The 13,125-nt window shown below is 45.6% G+C and overlaps 1 protein-coding gene across 6 annotated transcripts in view; it reads left to right on the top strand.

The window, feature by feature from the left end:
* Nucleotides 1–13,125, top strand: part of MYO1B (myosin IB) — a 179,708-nt gene that overhangs the window by 45,274 nt on the left and 121,309 nt on the right. For all 6 annotated transcript variants that reach the window (XM_046018231.1, XM_046018233.1, XM_046018235.1 and 3 more), the window contains exon 3: nt 5,840–5,955. In XM_046018231.1, the coding sequence (XP_045874187.1) occupies nt 5,840–5,955 (116 nt within the window). The remainder of the gene's footprint in view (nt 1–5,839; nt 5,956–13,125) is intronic.

Here is a 13,125-nt window from a genome sequence, read left to right on the forward strand (position 1 = left end):
ATTTCACTCAGCATAATCTCCTTCAGTCCCGTCCATGTTGATACAAAAGTTGGGTGTTCATCCTTTTTGATGGAGGCATAATATTCCATTGTATATATGGACCACATCTTCTTTATCCATCTGTCTGTTGAAGGGCATCTTGGTTCTTTCCACAGTTTGGCGACTATGGCCATTGCTGCTATGAACATTGGGGTACAGATGGCCCTTCTGTTCACTACATCTGTATCTTTGGGGCAAATACCCAGTAGTGCAATTCCTGAGTCATAGGGTAGCTCCAGTCAACAAAACTAAGAGGCAACCCCTGGAACAGGAGAAGGTATTTGCAAATGACACTACGGACAAAGGGCTGGTATCCAAGATCTAGGATAGGAGTTCTCAACTCAGTTTATCAACTGTACTCAAACTGTTATAAACCTATCACATTTATGTTTTTTTCTGGGGAGAAGTTGGAAGTCCCGTAGCTTTCATTGGCATTTCAGAGGGATCGACAACTTGAAAAAGGTTAAGAAGTGCTCTGTAGCAGTATTTGTTAAACTGTAAGTTTCAACCTATTAATGGGTGATAAAAACCACTTGGTGGGTTAGGACCAGCAGTTTTTTTGTTTTTTTTTTTTAAATCTGTAATGACTAGAACTGAGCAAATACTATCAGTGTGTCACAGATGGTAAGAGTATTTAGGGTTTCATGGAGGTTTTGTTTCATACATATGTGTGTACATGTGTGTAAATATACCCTCGAGCACACACACTTCATCGTGATGAAAAGTTATTTCTTACGGTCACAGTCACAGTTGACCTTCTGAGACATTCGGCTACACAATGGCTCAGATTTAGAGATGCCGCTGCTGTTCCTCTGTAGTGGGCTGGGTTTATTAGAAATGTGGCGAAGATGAAAGTAAGTGAGGCCGGAAGGATTTTCTCTCCTTTTAGAAATGTTTACGGAATGGATCACTTTGGAATATTTAAAGAGGACAGTAAGATGGTCGGCGGCGACACTGTCACGGCTGCTGCCATCGTTACTAAAACACGGTTCTGTGGGTCCTGAAGGGGAAGACCACAGCCTGTGGTTTTCACCTGTGGTTACACGTGACTTTATCCGGGGAGACTTAAAAAATTGCTCTAAAAGATTTTATTTATTTATTTGAGAGAGAGAGAGAGCAAGAGAAAGCAGGAGACAGGGCGGGATGTTGGGGGGGTGAAGGGGCAGAGGGTGAAGGGAGAAGGAGGCACCCCACTGAGTGGGGAGGCCGCATGGGGTTAGCCCCAGGACCCCGGCATCATGACCCGAGCCAAAGGCAGAGGCTTAACCGACTGAGCCACAGCTGGGGAGACCTTGAAAGATGCAAATGCCTGATCTTTGGGTTACATATACCGGGAGCCTTTCTTCTATGTCCTGAATCACTGGGTGCAAGTCCTCCAGGGAGGGACTTCAGCTTTCTCTGTGATCACAATAGGAATACTCTTGAGTATTATTTGGTTATTCACAAGGCATCTGTTCTGGAATGCTGCAGATATCTGAAATATGAAGACGGAGATTGTTTTGACTTAGGAATGTTTGTACATTTTTGATTTAATGTCTGCCCTTGAGAAATGAAAGATAAAGTTGCTAATCGAATGTGCCATTTATAAAAAGTTAGAGCTTTTCCTCTCTCTCTCCCCTTTTCTTTCCTCCTTGTTCCCCCCCACCCCCAGACTCCTTTTTCCTTCCTTCCTAGGCCGCAGAGGCTAGTCCCACAGGGCAGCAGGACTAAAGGGGGCTTTCCCGTGTTGTGGTGGTCGTGTGTGTGCCTGAGTCCTTGCGGGCGCCAAGGGCTGGGAACACGGAGGTGGTGAGCCGGGAAGTGGCAGAGATGGTTAGGAGGAGGTTAGGAGGTTGACTGAGCAAATACATACATACATACTAGGGAAACGAGAGCCAGGCTTGTCTCCATTAGAGAAGGTGGAGAGAACCTAATTGGGAGATAGTCTTGGCCATTACAGGAAATGAGTCCCTTGCAGTGTCATCTGCTTGATGGGAGAATATCCAGATTCCAGTCGGAGTTTCTCTGGGTTCTTTGGGGCCGCAGGGACAAAATTGAGACGTGAGCGCAGCCGTCGAAGCGGTTTGCTGAGAAATGGACTGAGCCGCGGGAGGCCTTTTGTGGGCCCTGGTGGTGCAGGCACTATCCAAGCTGGACACAGGTTCCCAGTCAAGTACGTGAGTGGCACTCGGGGCGGGAGAGAGGGGACAAGGGATGATGTTTGTTTCTCCCTTTTGTGAAGATCTATAAGCTTTGCTTTTTTTCCTCCTGTTTTTCTCCGTGGCATATTCACAATCAACTGGACACACCCAGCCTTTAGTACATATTGCTGGACTCTAAGAAACCCTGTGTCCTGTCTCCAACCTCTTAATGCCAACGGCGGCTGAATGAGTTAGTGCAGAGTTCTTTTTAGAGCCCGGCGCAATAAGAAGATACCGACTTTAAATAATCCACTGTGGCTTGTTAGAGAAATAATGACGTCTTCTCATTTGTAAGCCCAGATGTTAATTGACGTGAACATGAACTGTCTGGTGCTGTTGTCCTGACCCCGGGAGAGGAGCTGTAGTCCGGGACCGCGGCTGCCCGCGTGCGGAGTGAGAGCTGCCAGGGCCAGAGTGGAATCGGAAGCCCCGCGCAGCTGGGCAGCTGCCATGAGGAACACTTCTGTGTCTCCGGAAAGTCGGACTGTGACGGAACATTGAAGTTACTCTGTTGACACAGTGTGGGCATATTTAAATCTCTGACGAACGCACATAGACCCTTCAAGGAAGAAACCCACAAACAGCAAGGGCAGGCGTTCCGGTAGCGGACGGACCGAGTGAGGCATTCAAGATTAGGGGCTCCGTATCTGGAACATGTACACAAACTAGCGTGGACAGAGAGTGCCGTTTCTTGCCCTGTTCCTCGTTTAGGTTGATAAAGCTTGTCCTGCTTGACCCCTTTTCTGCTTCGTCCTGAGTCGTGTTGGGGTACCGGTAATTGTGGCTGGGTAACAAACCAGCTCCAAATTAGTGGCCTAGAACAGCAACCACTTATTTGTGCCCCGTTCTCTGGGGTAGCAATTTAGGTGGACCTGAGCTTGATGTGTCTCCTGCCGGTCTCAGCCGGGATCCTGCATCTGGCCTGAGGCCTCTGGTGGCCTGACTGGGGCTGGCTGGCTTGGGATGGATTCGCTCCTAGCTGGGTGCCAGGCTCTGCAGCTCAGGGCACCCAGCCATGCGTGGGACTCAGGCCCATTCACGTCCTGGCTTCCAGTCACAGCCATGAAATGGGGGTTCATCCTGCGCAGGTGCTTTTCAAGCCTCTGCTGTGTGTCATCTTGTAACGTCCCGCTGGACGTTTGATAGTCAGGTCACATGGACAAGTCCAAGTTGAAGGCCGGAGGAATAAACTATCTTGATAGGAAGAGTGGCAAAGTTAGATTTCAGAGGTTTATGCCTACAGGGATGGAAGGGTTCTTCTGACCGTCTTTGCAAACAGTGTCCCACAGTGGGAACCTGAGGGGAAAGGATAGAGCTTAAGGATTTGTTTGGTGGCAACACGTGGCATGAAGGTTTCGTAGCATATCGGGCACCGTGAGCCGGGTACTTGCGACCGTATTTCAGCAGAAGAAGAGTTCTGGGCGAGGGACTTTCTTAATGACAAACGGGCCCCATTAAAGTCCATCATTCAGTTTACAAGCCTCGACCGGGCATCCTCAGTGGGCCAGGCCTTTTTGAGGTGATAGGGAGAGAACGGGGGGAGGGGCGCACTCATAATTCAGTGTGTATAAAATTCACAAGTAACAAAGAGAAGCTTATAACCCAGTCGTGTGGCTTTTGATTTTGGGTTTGAGGCAGCAGAGTTGTTCTCTGTCAGAATGCTACAGAGGCAGATTTTTATCAAGAATTTAGCCACCGGGAAGTTTGGTTTTAAAGAGCAACTTGACCATTGGTTTCTCTGCCAACAGCAAATATTTGTCTCAATTATTATGTTCTAGAAATTACTTAAAAAAGGGCAGTCTTGTGCTTTTCTACTGGAGAAGGCTGATCTTTTAATCAACAGATATTAAAAGAATAACTGCTCATTACATTTTCATATCTACCAGTGTAGCTAATTCTGGTATATTCGTTAGAAGCGATTATGCCCGTTACTCAGTCTCCAGAATCTCTCACCTACGTGCCCAGGTAGGTTAGAGCGGGCAGAAACCTTTTAGAAAACGCAGAGAGTTGGGAAACTTGGAATCTTGTCAGGCCAGATTAATTGGTCCTAGTGACAGAATGTCAGAAATGAATGTCAGAAATAAATGTAGAAAATTGCGTGGGAACAAAGTTTTCTTTCACAACAGTGGCCTTGCCTGTGCTTGACAGGATGAAAAAGTATGTGTAGAGGTGACCCGTTCAGTTTTCTGGGTTGGAAGAGAAAGTCTTTTGTAGTTGAAATAATTGTGACCCATGTTAAAAAAAAAAAAAAAAAGTCAGTCCCTCACACGGTTCTGTTTTCTGTTCTGTTCAGTTTTCTAGAAGGATCTGACAGTCTCAGATCCAGCGGCGGCGATATGGGAAAAATCTGTTGCTCTACAAATGCCACCTTTTGTTGCAGGGCACTGGAAGGGTGTGGAAGTTAGAGCCGACTTTTTTCTCTTCTTTTTTCCGTTCACCTCTTTCTTAAAAAAAAAAAAAAAATTATCACTTACGTATTATTGTTCATGTCTCCACACCACCCCCAACCCATGAGGTTGAAACTGAAAGGAAAAACGAAGCCACTAAAATGAGTTCCAGTTACGTGACTTTTGCTCACAGCCTGCTAGTCTTTGTACGGAATGAGCTGAACCAGACGACGCTTGCTGCCGGGAATCCAGATCAAAACGAAAGGGAAGATTAACAGCGTTCCACTTTGTAGTGTGAGAGGGTTCCTGTCTGCAAAAATACAGCATCGATCCCTCCAGAAGTACATTTGCATTCCACATTGAATTTAAATTTGACATTAAATGGATTCTCCTTTAGAAAATACATTTAAATTCTGATGTTATAATACGTTCGATAGAATATGAGATCATGTTGTTCGAAGACCCAAGGGATAATAACTATGGCGCTCATATGGGGCCGTATGCTGTCTGGGCCCACTTGAGAGATTGACAGGCTGGGGTAAGGCCAGCCCCAAAATAGAGGATCTGGCTGGTAGGTCTGGATGTGGTTCGGACGGAGCAAGACCCTGGGTTACAGTGGATTGAAACAGCAGGATAGAGATGAGAGGAGGAGACACCGGTTCTAACTGGAGTAAGGGAAAGCGTAGCTCTTGCTCAAAATTAGCTGTGGTTGGTGACGAAATTTTTGGCAAGTGTGACAGGACTGTGGAGAACTCTTATCCAGGATCATAAATTAATCTGGAGATTTACTTTGAAAGGTATTTTCAACATATAAATCTGTGCCTTCCATTTATCAGCAAAATGAATAAACATTATTGACCGTCTGTCTTTGGAGATATTAAGTGTTCTTGAAAAATATGAATGGTCGGGGCGCCTGGGTGGCTCAGTGGGTTAAGCCGCTGCCTTCGGCTCGGGTCATGATCTCGGGGTCCTGGGATCGAGTCCCACATCGGGCTCTCTGCTCACCAGGGAGCCTGCTTCCCTCTCTCTCTCTCTCTCTCTGCCTGCCTCTCTATCTACTTGTGATCTCTCTCTGTCAAATAAATAAATAAAATCTTTTAAAAAAAATATGAATGGTCAAGCAGTAGAACCAGTTTTCTTTTTAAAAGTGTGAAACCATGAGTCGCTGAGATTTGAGATGTTAAAACACATCCTGTGTAATAATGAAGGTATTTTTTGTTCTCTCTTTTGCAGACGTACATTGGAAGCGTGGTTGTATCCGTTAACCCATACCGGTCCTTGCCCATTTATTCACCAGAGAAAGTAGAAGATTACAGGAACAGGAATTTTTATGAACTGAGCCCTCACATGTAAGTATGGGATTAAGGCATCGAATTTCTCTTTCACTGCAGAGATGTGTAGTGGACAGATGTGTCCAGCTGTTTCCTTTGAGTCTCAGGAAAATGTTTTCGTCATTTTTTAAAATTAGATGAAGGAATGTGAAAGTTAATTGTTAGGCACTTATTTTAAATTTCAAAAAAGGCAGAATACTTCATTTGGCGTCAGGCTCTTTAAGTTCTGAAATATTTGGGTTCAGTATGTAAAATATGTTCTGTTGCAAATTTTATGTAAGTAGCAGCTGCTGCTAATTATTTTTGCAAATAAAACAAGAATGCACGTTGTTTATTCCTTTAAAGAGCCCAGGCAGCATTTTCGTGGGTTGGGTCAAGAAAGATCCCGAGTGTTGGGTTGTGTAATGGTTTTGGGCGAAAGGAGTGAGTAATACTTTAGGTTTATAATCTTCTCAGACTCTGACATCGTTCACCAAACGTGTGCATGAGGCCGACGGTTTCACCTTCCCAGAAGCCAGTCACTTGTTTGGTTTTTTTCCTGAAGGCCACTCGTTAGTGTAAAGAATTCCTGTAAATAACAACCGACAGTAATTACATAGCACCGGGGTTGAAGAGTTCCGAATGGAAGCGGAAGAGCCCGCAGACTTCTGGTGGTGGGCTCGCAGAATAGCATTTTCTCTCTCTGATTGAAGATGAGCTGTTACTTTTGACAGAAAATAAAATCTAATAATTAAAGAATATGGATACCCCAGTCTTAGATGTTTCTCTTGATAGCATGGCACATACTGACATTTTTGGCCTGTTTGGAACTAGAAATGTAAGGACTCCCTGAACACCGTTGCTGAAAGCTAAACACTATTTTGCCCACCGAGTGGGTTCTGATTGTTCTGGTTTTGTCTACGAGTAGATTTTGCAAGTCATCTTGTTTCGTTTTGCCTGGAGAAAAATAAACTCTTGAAATTTGTTTTATAAAATTCTCTCTGTTGCAGTTAAGTCACTGTAATGAAATCCTTTATTTGATGACTGAATCTGTCTTAAATTCTAGGCCTTGAAACCATACTTCCCAAAGTCAGATGCTTAGATCAGGGGTGGTAGGATCCCTCAGGAGCTTATGCAGCATCTGGTCTCCTAGGCCTTACCTCTAACAAGCCGGGAATCCCGTTTCTCACAAGCTTTCCGGGTGCTCCTTGCATCGGTGCGGGTCTGAGAGCGCGCTGCCTCCGGTAGGCGGCCACCAGTGTTTGCCCCCCTTCACTGCTTGTAGCAAATCGTGATCTTTCCTGCAAGGAATCTTCATAGTACAATAATGGCTTGTATTTATCGCGTATTTACATGCATGATAACTCATCTTATTCTCAAAATAATTCTGTGAGGTGTAGATACGGTTACAAATGGGGAAATTTTCCCAAAGCCACGCAGCTCGTGGGTGGGGAGCCGGGCTCTGGACACAGTCACCGGCCGCGTATCTCAGCTAGAAAGGGGCTCTGTCGTTTTCTTGGTGGGGCCCCTTCTGTGTGTCTCTGTCCGCATCCCAGGCCCTCCAAGGTGACCTTAGCGGTGCTTCACTTTGTCTCCAGCCGGCGTGTCTTTCTTCCATGGCAGCTTTGATCTCCAGTTTGGGGATGTTTAGATATGGAGCAGATGTCTTTTCTAGAGCCCAGAAGTTCCTGCTCTGTAACAGCCATTTTTATCCCCACCCGGAAAGATTTCCAAGAGTCTGTGTGGCACGGCTATCCTCCGTCACCCCCTTACTTCCCAAGGAAAACAGCTACGATCAGCTGTAAGATAAATACCCAGTGTGCTTGGAATAAAGACAAGATCTTTTTTTTTTCTTTTACTCAGTAAATGTTTATTAGATTGAGTTAGGCAACAAGACTTTTCACCATGGTCGCGGAAACACTGTCCTGCGGTGGCCGTGCAAGGTCCAGGTTTACGTAATGAATCTGAATTCGCCAGATTTGAGTCAGGCCCTCCTTCCCGTCTCGCTTTGCCCTTTTTATCCTTTAAGTCCTTGCCACATTCAGTCCCACCGGTCCTATTTGCACTTCCTGTGACTTCGGCCTGGAATGTTCTTCCCTCCTTTTCCCCCAGGGCGACTCCTGTACTTCCTTAGTTCTCAGATTGCCCTAGACCTCCTCAGGGAAGAGCGGTCCCTCGCCCCCTCCAGGCCAAGGTCAGAGGCATTGCCCTCTTCACAGTCACAGTTGAACATTGCTTTATGGGATTTTTGGATTCGTGTCAGCCTCACCTGCCATGCCCGCTCACCATGACATCATCAGCACCTCAAAGTAAGTTAAGTGCGGAGAGTATGTGCTAGGACGTGGGTTCGAGTCCCAGCACTTCCACTTACAAGCTGTGTAATCCTGAGCAAACTGAAAAAAAAAACTTCAACTCAGAACTTAAGCATTTTGCTCTGTTCGGTGGGAAAATGATGATTAACTCCTAGGGTTCTTGGGAGGGGTAGATACCTCGTAGCTACTTAGATAATATAATTATCCGGTACATGTCAGGTGCTTCGTATGGAATGGCCCACAGCCCCGTAGGAAAGGAGAGCAGCTGCGGTCACCAGTGCTAAGTGTAATTATTGTCATAACGAGAAGTACGGGACACATTTTGAGCATCCTGACATGCCATTTCTTACCGGTTTCTCCTCCGTGGTGGGACGTTTACCACTTCCTTTATTGTTTTTATTTTTTTAAGGATTATTTATTTCAGAGAGCGAGCGAGAGAGAAAGTTTGCATGAGAGGGCTAGAAGGAGGGGGAGAGAGAATCTCAAGCAGACGCGGTGCTGAGCGGGAGCCCGACTCCGGGTCTCCTGACCCCAGATCCCCACCCGAGCCAAAATCAAGAGTCGGATGCTTAACCAGCTGCACCACCCAGGCGCCCCTCACTTCCCTTTCAAGCATTTTTCCTGCGTCATTCCTTGAGAGTGTCCAACTTGGATAGTGTCTGAAGTGGTGTCAGTGCTAGCTGGGTTTCCTACTAACACCTAGTCTGACATTCTCAAGTAGGAATTTTTCAGTATAGTAAGATAGATGATTTAGGCTTTTTTTTTTTTTTTTTTAAATATTTTATTTATTTGACAGAGAGAAATCACAAGTAGGCAGAGAGGCAGGCAGAGAGAGAGAGGAGGAAGCAGGCTCCCCACGGAGCAGAGAGCCCAACGCGGGGCTCGATTCCAGGACCCTGGGATCATGACCCGAGCCGAAGGCAGAGGCTTTAACCCACTGAGCCACCCAGGTGCCCCTGATTTAGGCTTTTGATGTATTGTAACCATAACTATTTCAAGAACTTGATCCCAATTTGAATAAAAAACGTAAACAGCTGCTCAGACCATGTATACTTTGAAAATTTTGCCAATTAATTTACCCCAGATGACATTTGGAATTTAATTTGACCTGGTGTTGACTGTTAGTCTTCAAAAACACCCAGGTTCTTCCTTTCTAGCTCATGTGTTTTTGAAGATGTCCAGAAATGTTCTTTCTCTTTAAATTTCAGATCACTGAAAAATATTTACATTTCATGTAGGTACATGACTTTGAGACAGTGTCCGTGTATACATGAGTAAAATGAAAATAAACAGTGGTTTCGTACGTATATTCCTTTTCGAGGGTGTTTTCTGTGGTCATACCTCTTCTGCTCCCTTCTTCTCTGAACTCGTGCGCAGAGAAAGGAGGGCTCGGTGAGGCAGCTGAGATGACCCCGTCTGCCTGTCTCCTTGTGTGAAGAGTGCCTCTCCAGTGTGAGTCTAAGGTTCTTTGCACATTAGGACTCTTTTCTTAACGTAGCCGAGTGAGGACTTAGTACCTTCGGACGACTCCAGAACTGTATTCATGGAGAACTACCCCAGGTCCCCCAACCTCGTAGACAGGAAGGAATGACAGGGAAGAGAGAGGAGATGAGGAAGATAATTGAACTCCTTGGTTTCCCTCCACTCAGAATAGCACCGGGCCAATCCGCGTGACATTTTACTTACCAGATCCACTGGCCTTTTTTTGGGTGACTGCTTCTTGGCCTTGCAGCCCTAGGTACAGTTTATTATTATCCTGTGGATCTTCCTAAAAGCAGAGAGCATGCTACCTCCCTTCCTAATTGAGTGACCTCCAGGTTTCGTGGCTTGGTGTTCAGGCCTCGTGCCGTTCAGCCCCCGTGCTCCTCTCCAGGCCTACACGCCAACAAGCGTCTTCATGGAACCTCCTTTTGAACCCCAGCTTTTTAAGTCATCTCTTTTCCACTCTTACTACATGTCCTGTCTCTACGGTTAAACCTTGCCAGTCTCCTCGGGGCTGTCCTGAAAGTTCAGTGCCCACGTGACTTCTGCCTGAGTTACCGGAACCCTCCCCCCTCGTGTTTCTGTGTCATCCTCTTTAATGAGATGGAAGCTTCTATGGGTCAGGATCCTTCCCCTGCATATGTCTGTGGCTCTTTCATTGCTTTTCTCTTAAGAGCTCAATGACTACCGAACAGAAGAGGTTTTAAATAATGTTTCATTTCATTTTACTTGTGTTCTCTCATCGCTGGTATTTCAGTGAACTCAAACCGTTCTTAGTAGGATATTTACAGTGTTTATTAAAAATTTCGTAGAGTATAGTGAGAATTTCTTCTCCTTCTTATAAAGGTACTATTATAAAAAAGTACTTTAAAAGTACTTATAAAAAAGTACTTCTTATAAAAAAGCTAATACTTAATATCATTTTTATGGTGCTCTTTAAATCCTGAATGTTCAGGTTCCATTTATTCATGATCTAGAGCACCTTTACCGTGTCTAGCTGAGGGAGCACGGCGACACAGAAGGAACAGTGTTTTGTAACCAGCATCCCCTCCTGGTGGTCACAACCCAAGAGCCAGCTGAAATGTGTCCTTAGCTCGGGACATAATGTGGTAGCCGTGTTGCGTCAGGCGTTACGAGCACTATTTGAAGCACACAGTCTTTCTCTCTTAGTAAATGAAAGATCCTGCGACAAGTTTAAAAACTGAGCAAAGTGCCTTAAGCCTTTGAAAAGTTTGGCTATTCTCACCTAAAAATGAGAAAGTAATTAATGGGAGGATTTGGACAGTGCTCATGTCAGTGGACCAGACATGAGCCCTCTGTCATTAGGGACCTTTTAGTTCCTAATTCTGGGCCAGATGGATCTGCAGGACCACATGCCATTGCCCAGAGAGTGACATTGCTGGAAGGCTTGTGTGTTTTACGTCTTTGTTACTCTCATTGTCATCCTACTGCAAGGTAAACCAGGTAAATGTTACAAAGAATATTTCTAGCTGTATCTCAAGATGTGCTAGAATGGGGTACCTGGGTGGCTCAGTGGGTTAAAGCCTCTGCCTTCGGCTCGGGTCATGATCTCAGGGTCCTGGGATCGAGCCCCACATCAGGCTCTCTGCTCAGCAGGGAACCTGCTTCCTCCTCTCTCTCTGCCTGCCTCTCTGCCTAGTTGTGATCTCTGTCTGTCAAATAAATACATAAAATCTAAAAAAAAGAAAAGAAAAAAAAAAAGATGTGCTAGAATGGTGGGTGTCCGGAGCTTGGGGTCAAGGTCCAGGACAGACGATCCAGATGTCCTCCCTTTTGTGATATCCGTATTTTTCTCTACAGCAGAGTTGGAATTCTTTGAGAGAATTGCATTTTTTTTTTTTTTTTTTTTGAGAACTCTGACGACCGTTAGACCCTGAATTCTCAGAGAGGTAGTTTGTATAGCGGAGTGTGAAAGCGCTTTTTTAAGGAGAAAGAGAGAAAGTTAGATGACGGGGCTTTACCTTGCTGAGGCTTTTGTATTATTCCTCTCCTCTCAGTTTTCGGAATAACTGAGCCTCTAATGGGTTCTGCACCTCTCTGAAACTCAATTGCAGAATCAGATTTTGGGCTTTCCCATCGAACATGCTTTCTACTTCCCGCTTTAGAAAAGTTACTCATTTGGGGCGCCTGGGTGGCTCAGTGGTTTAAGCTGCTGCCTTCAGCTCAGGTCATGATCTCGGGGTCCTGGGATCGAGTCCCGCGTCGGGCTCTCTGCTTGGCGGGGAGCCTGCTTCCTCCTCTCTCTCTCTCTCTCTCTCTCTGCCTGCCTCTCTCCCTACTTGTGATCTCTATCTGTCAAATAAATAAATAAAATCTTTAAAAAAAAAAAAAAAAAAAAAAAAAAAAGAAAAGTTACTCATTTACCGAGCACGTATTTGCGGAGCGCTCATGGTGTTCCAGGCTGTCTGGTAGGCCCTGGGTGCGGTTGTGAACAAAGCAGATAAAATTCTTGTCTTCTTGATGGAGACACTGTCTTCTCCTAACTTAAGTATACAGAAACCAAGATTGTTCCAACCACCAGTCCGGAGGGGAAAGGATTGACAAAGGGAGGGAAGCCTTTGTGAAAACAAAATGAAGGTCGATGGTTATCTTAGAAAGCACCATTGATGCCTGCTGTCTCCTGGGGTTTGAGTCAGGAGCTGATAGGCTGTGGTCTGTGAGCTTTTGCATCGGTGTAGGCCTCTGACCTGGACGAGTGGCTTGCTCGGGACAGAGTCCACATGTCATGAGTCCCAGTGTAGACTCCTTAAGCTAACACTTGCTGTTGGAATGACACCGTCTTGAAAATAGTTGAAATTGCCTTCATCTTTCTGCATGACTTCCATGGGTCAAAATAAGCAGAAGGCAGTCCCCGTGTTTGCTTTCAGTCTTGGCAGATATTTGATTCTGGACAACCACGGGCTGGAAAACTTCTTGATATAGAGAGACTGCCAGAGGAGGAGGGGGAGGAGAGAGTTGGATGGTAGCTGGGCAGTGGAGATGTGGCAGTGAAGGGCAGCCATTAAATTGAAGGCTTCCCCAGGCTGTGGTGAGAAGAAACATTTGTGGGCCTAGCGTGTGTTCAGCTCCGTGGATGGACCTTACTGCCTTTGACTCTCAAGCTTTTATTCTCATTTTATTGTTTTACTGGGTCATACTCTTGGCAGAGAGACACCTCAGCAATTTCTCTTTCAGATTACAAACTTTTTTTTTTTAGAAGATTTTATTTATTTGACCCAGAGAGAGAGCACAAGCAGGGGAGCGGAGAGGGAGAAGCAGGCAGCCCGCTGAGCAGGGAGCCCGATGTGGGGTTCACTCCCAGGGCAGTGGGATCACGATGCTTAAGTGACTGAGCAACCCAGGCACCCCTCTGATTATGAACCGTTTTAAACTAAAGTTAGGTTGATTCTTTGCT

The sequence above is a fragment of the Meles meles genome, chromosome 9 (assembly GCF_922984935.1).
Source record: "Meles meles chromosome 9, mMelMel3.1 paternal haplotype, whole genome shotgun sequence".
Classification (NCBI taxonomy): domain Eukaryota; kingdom Metazoa; phylum Chordata; class Mammalia; order Carnivora; family Mustelidae; genus Meles; species Meles meles.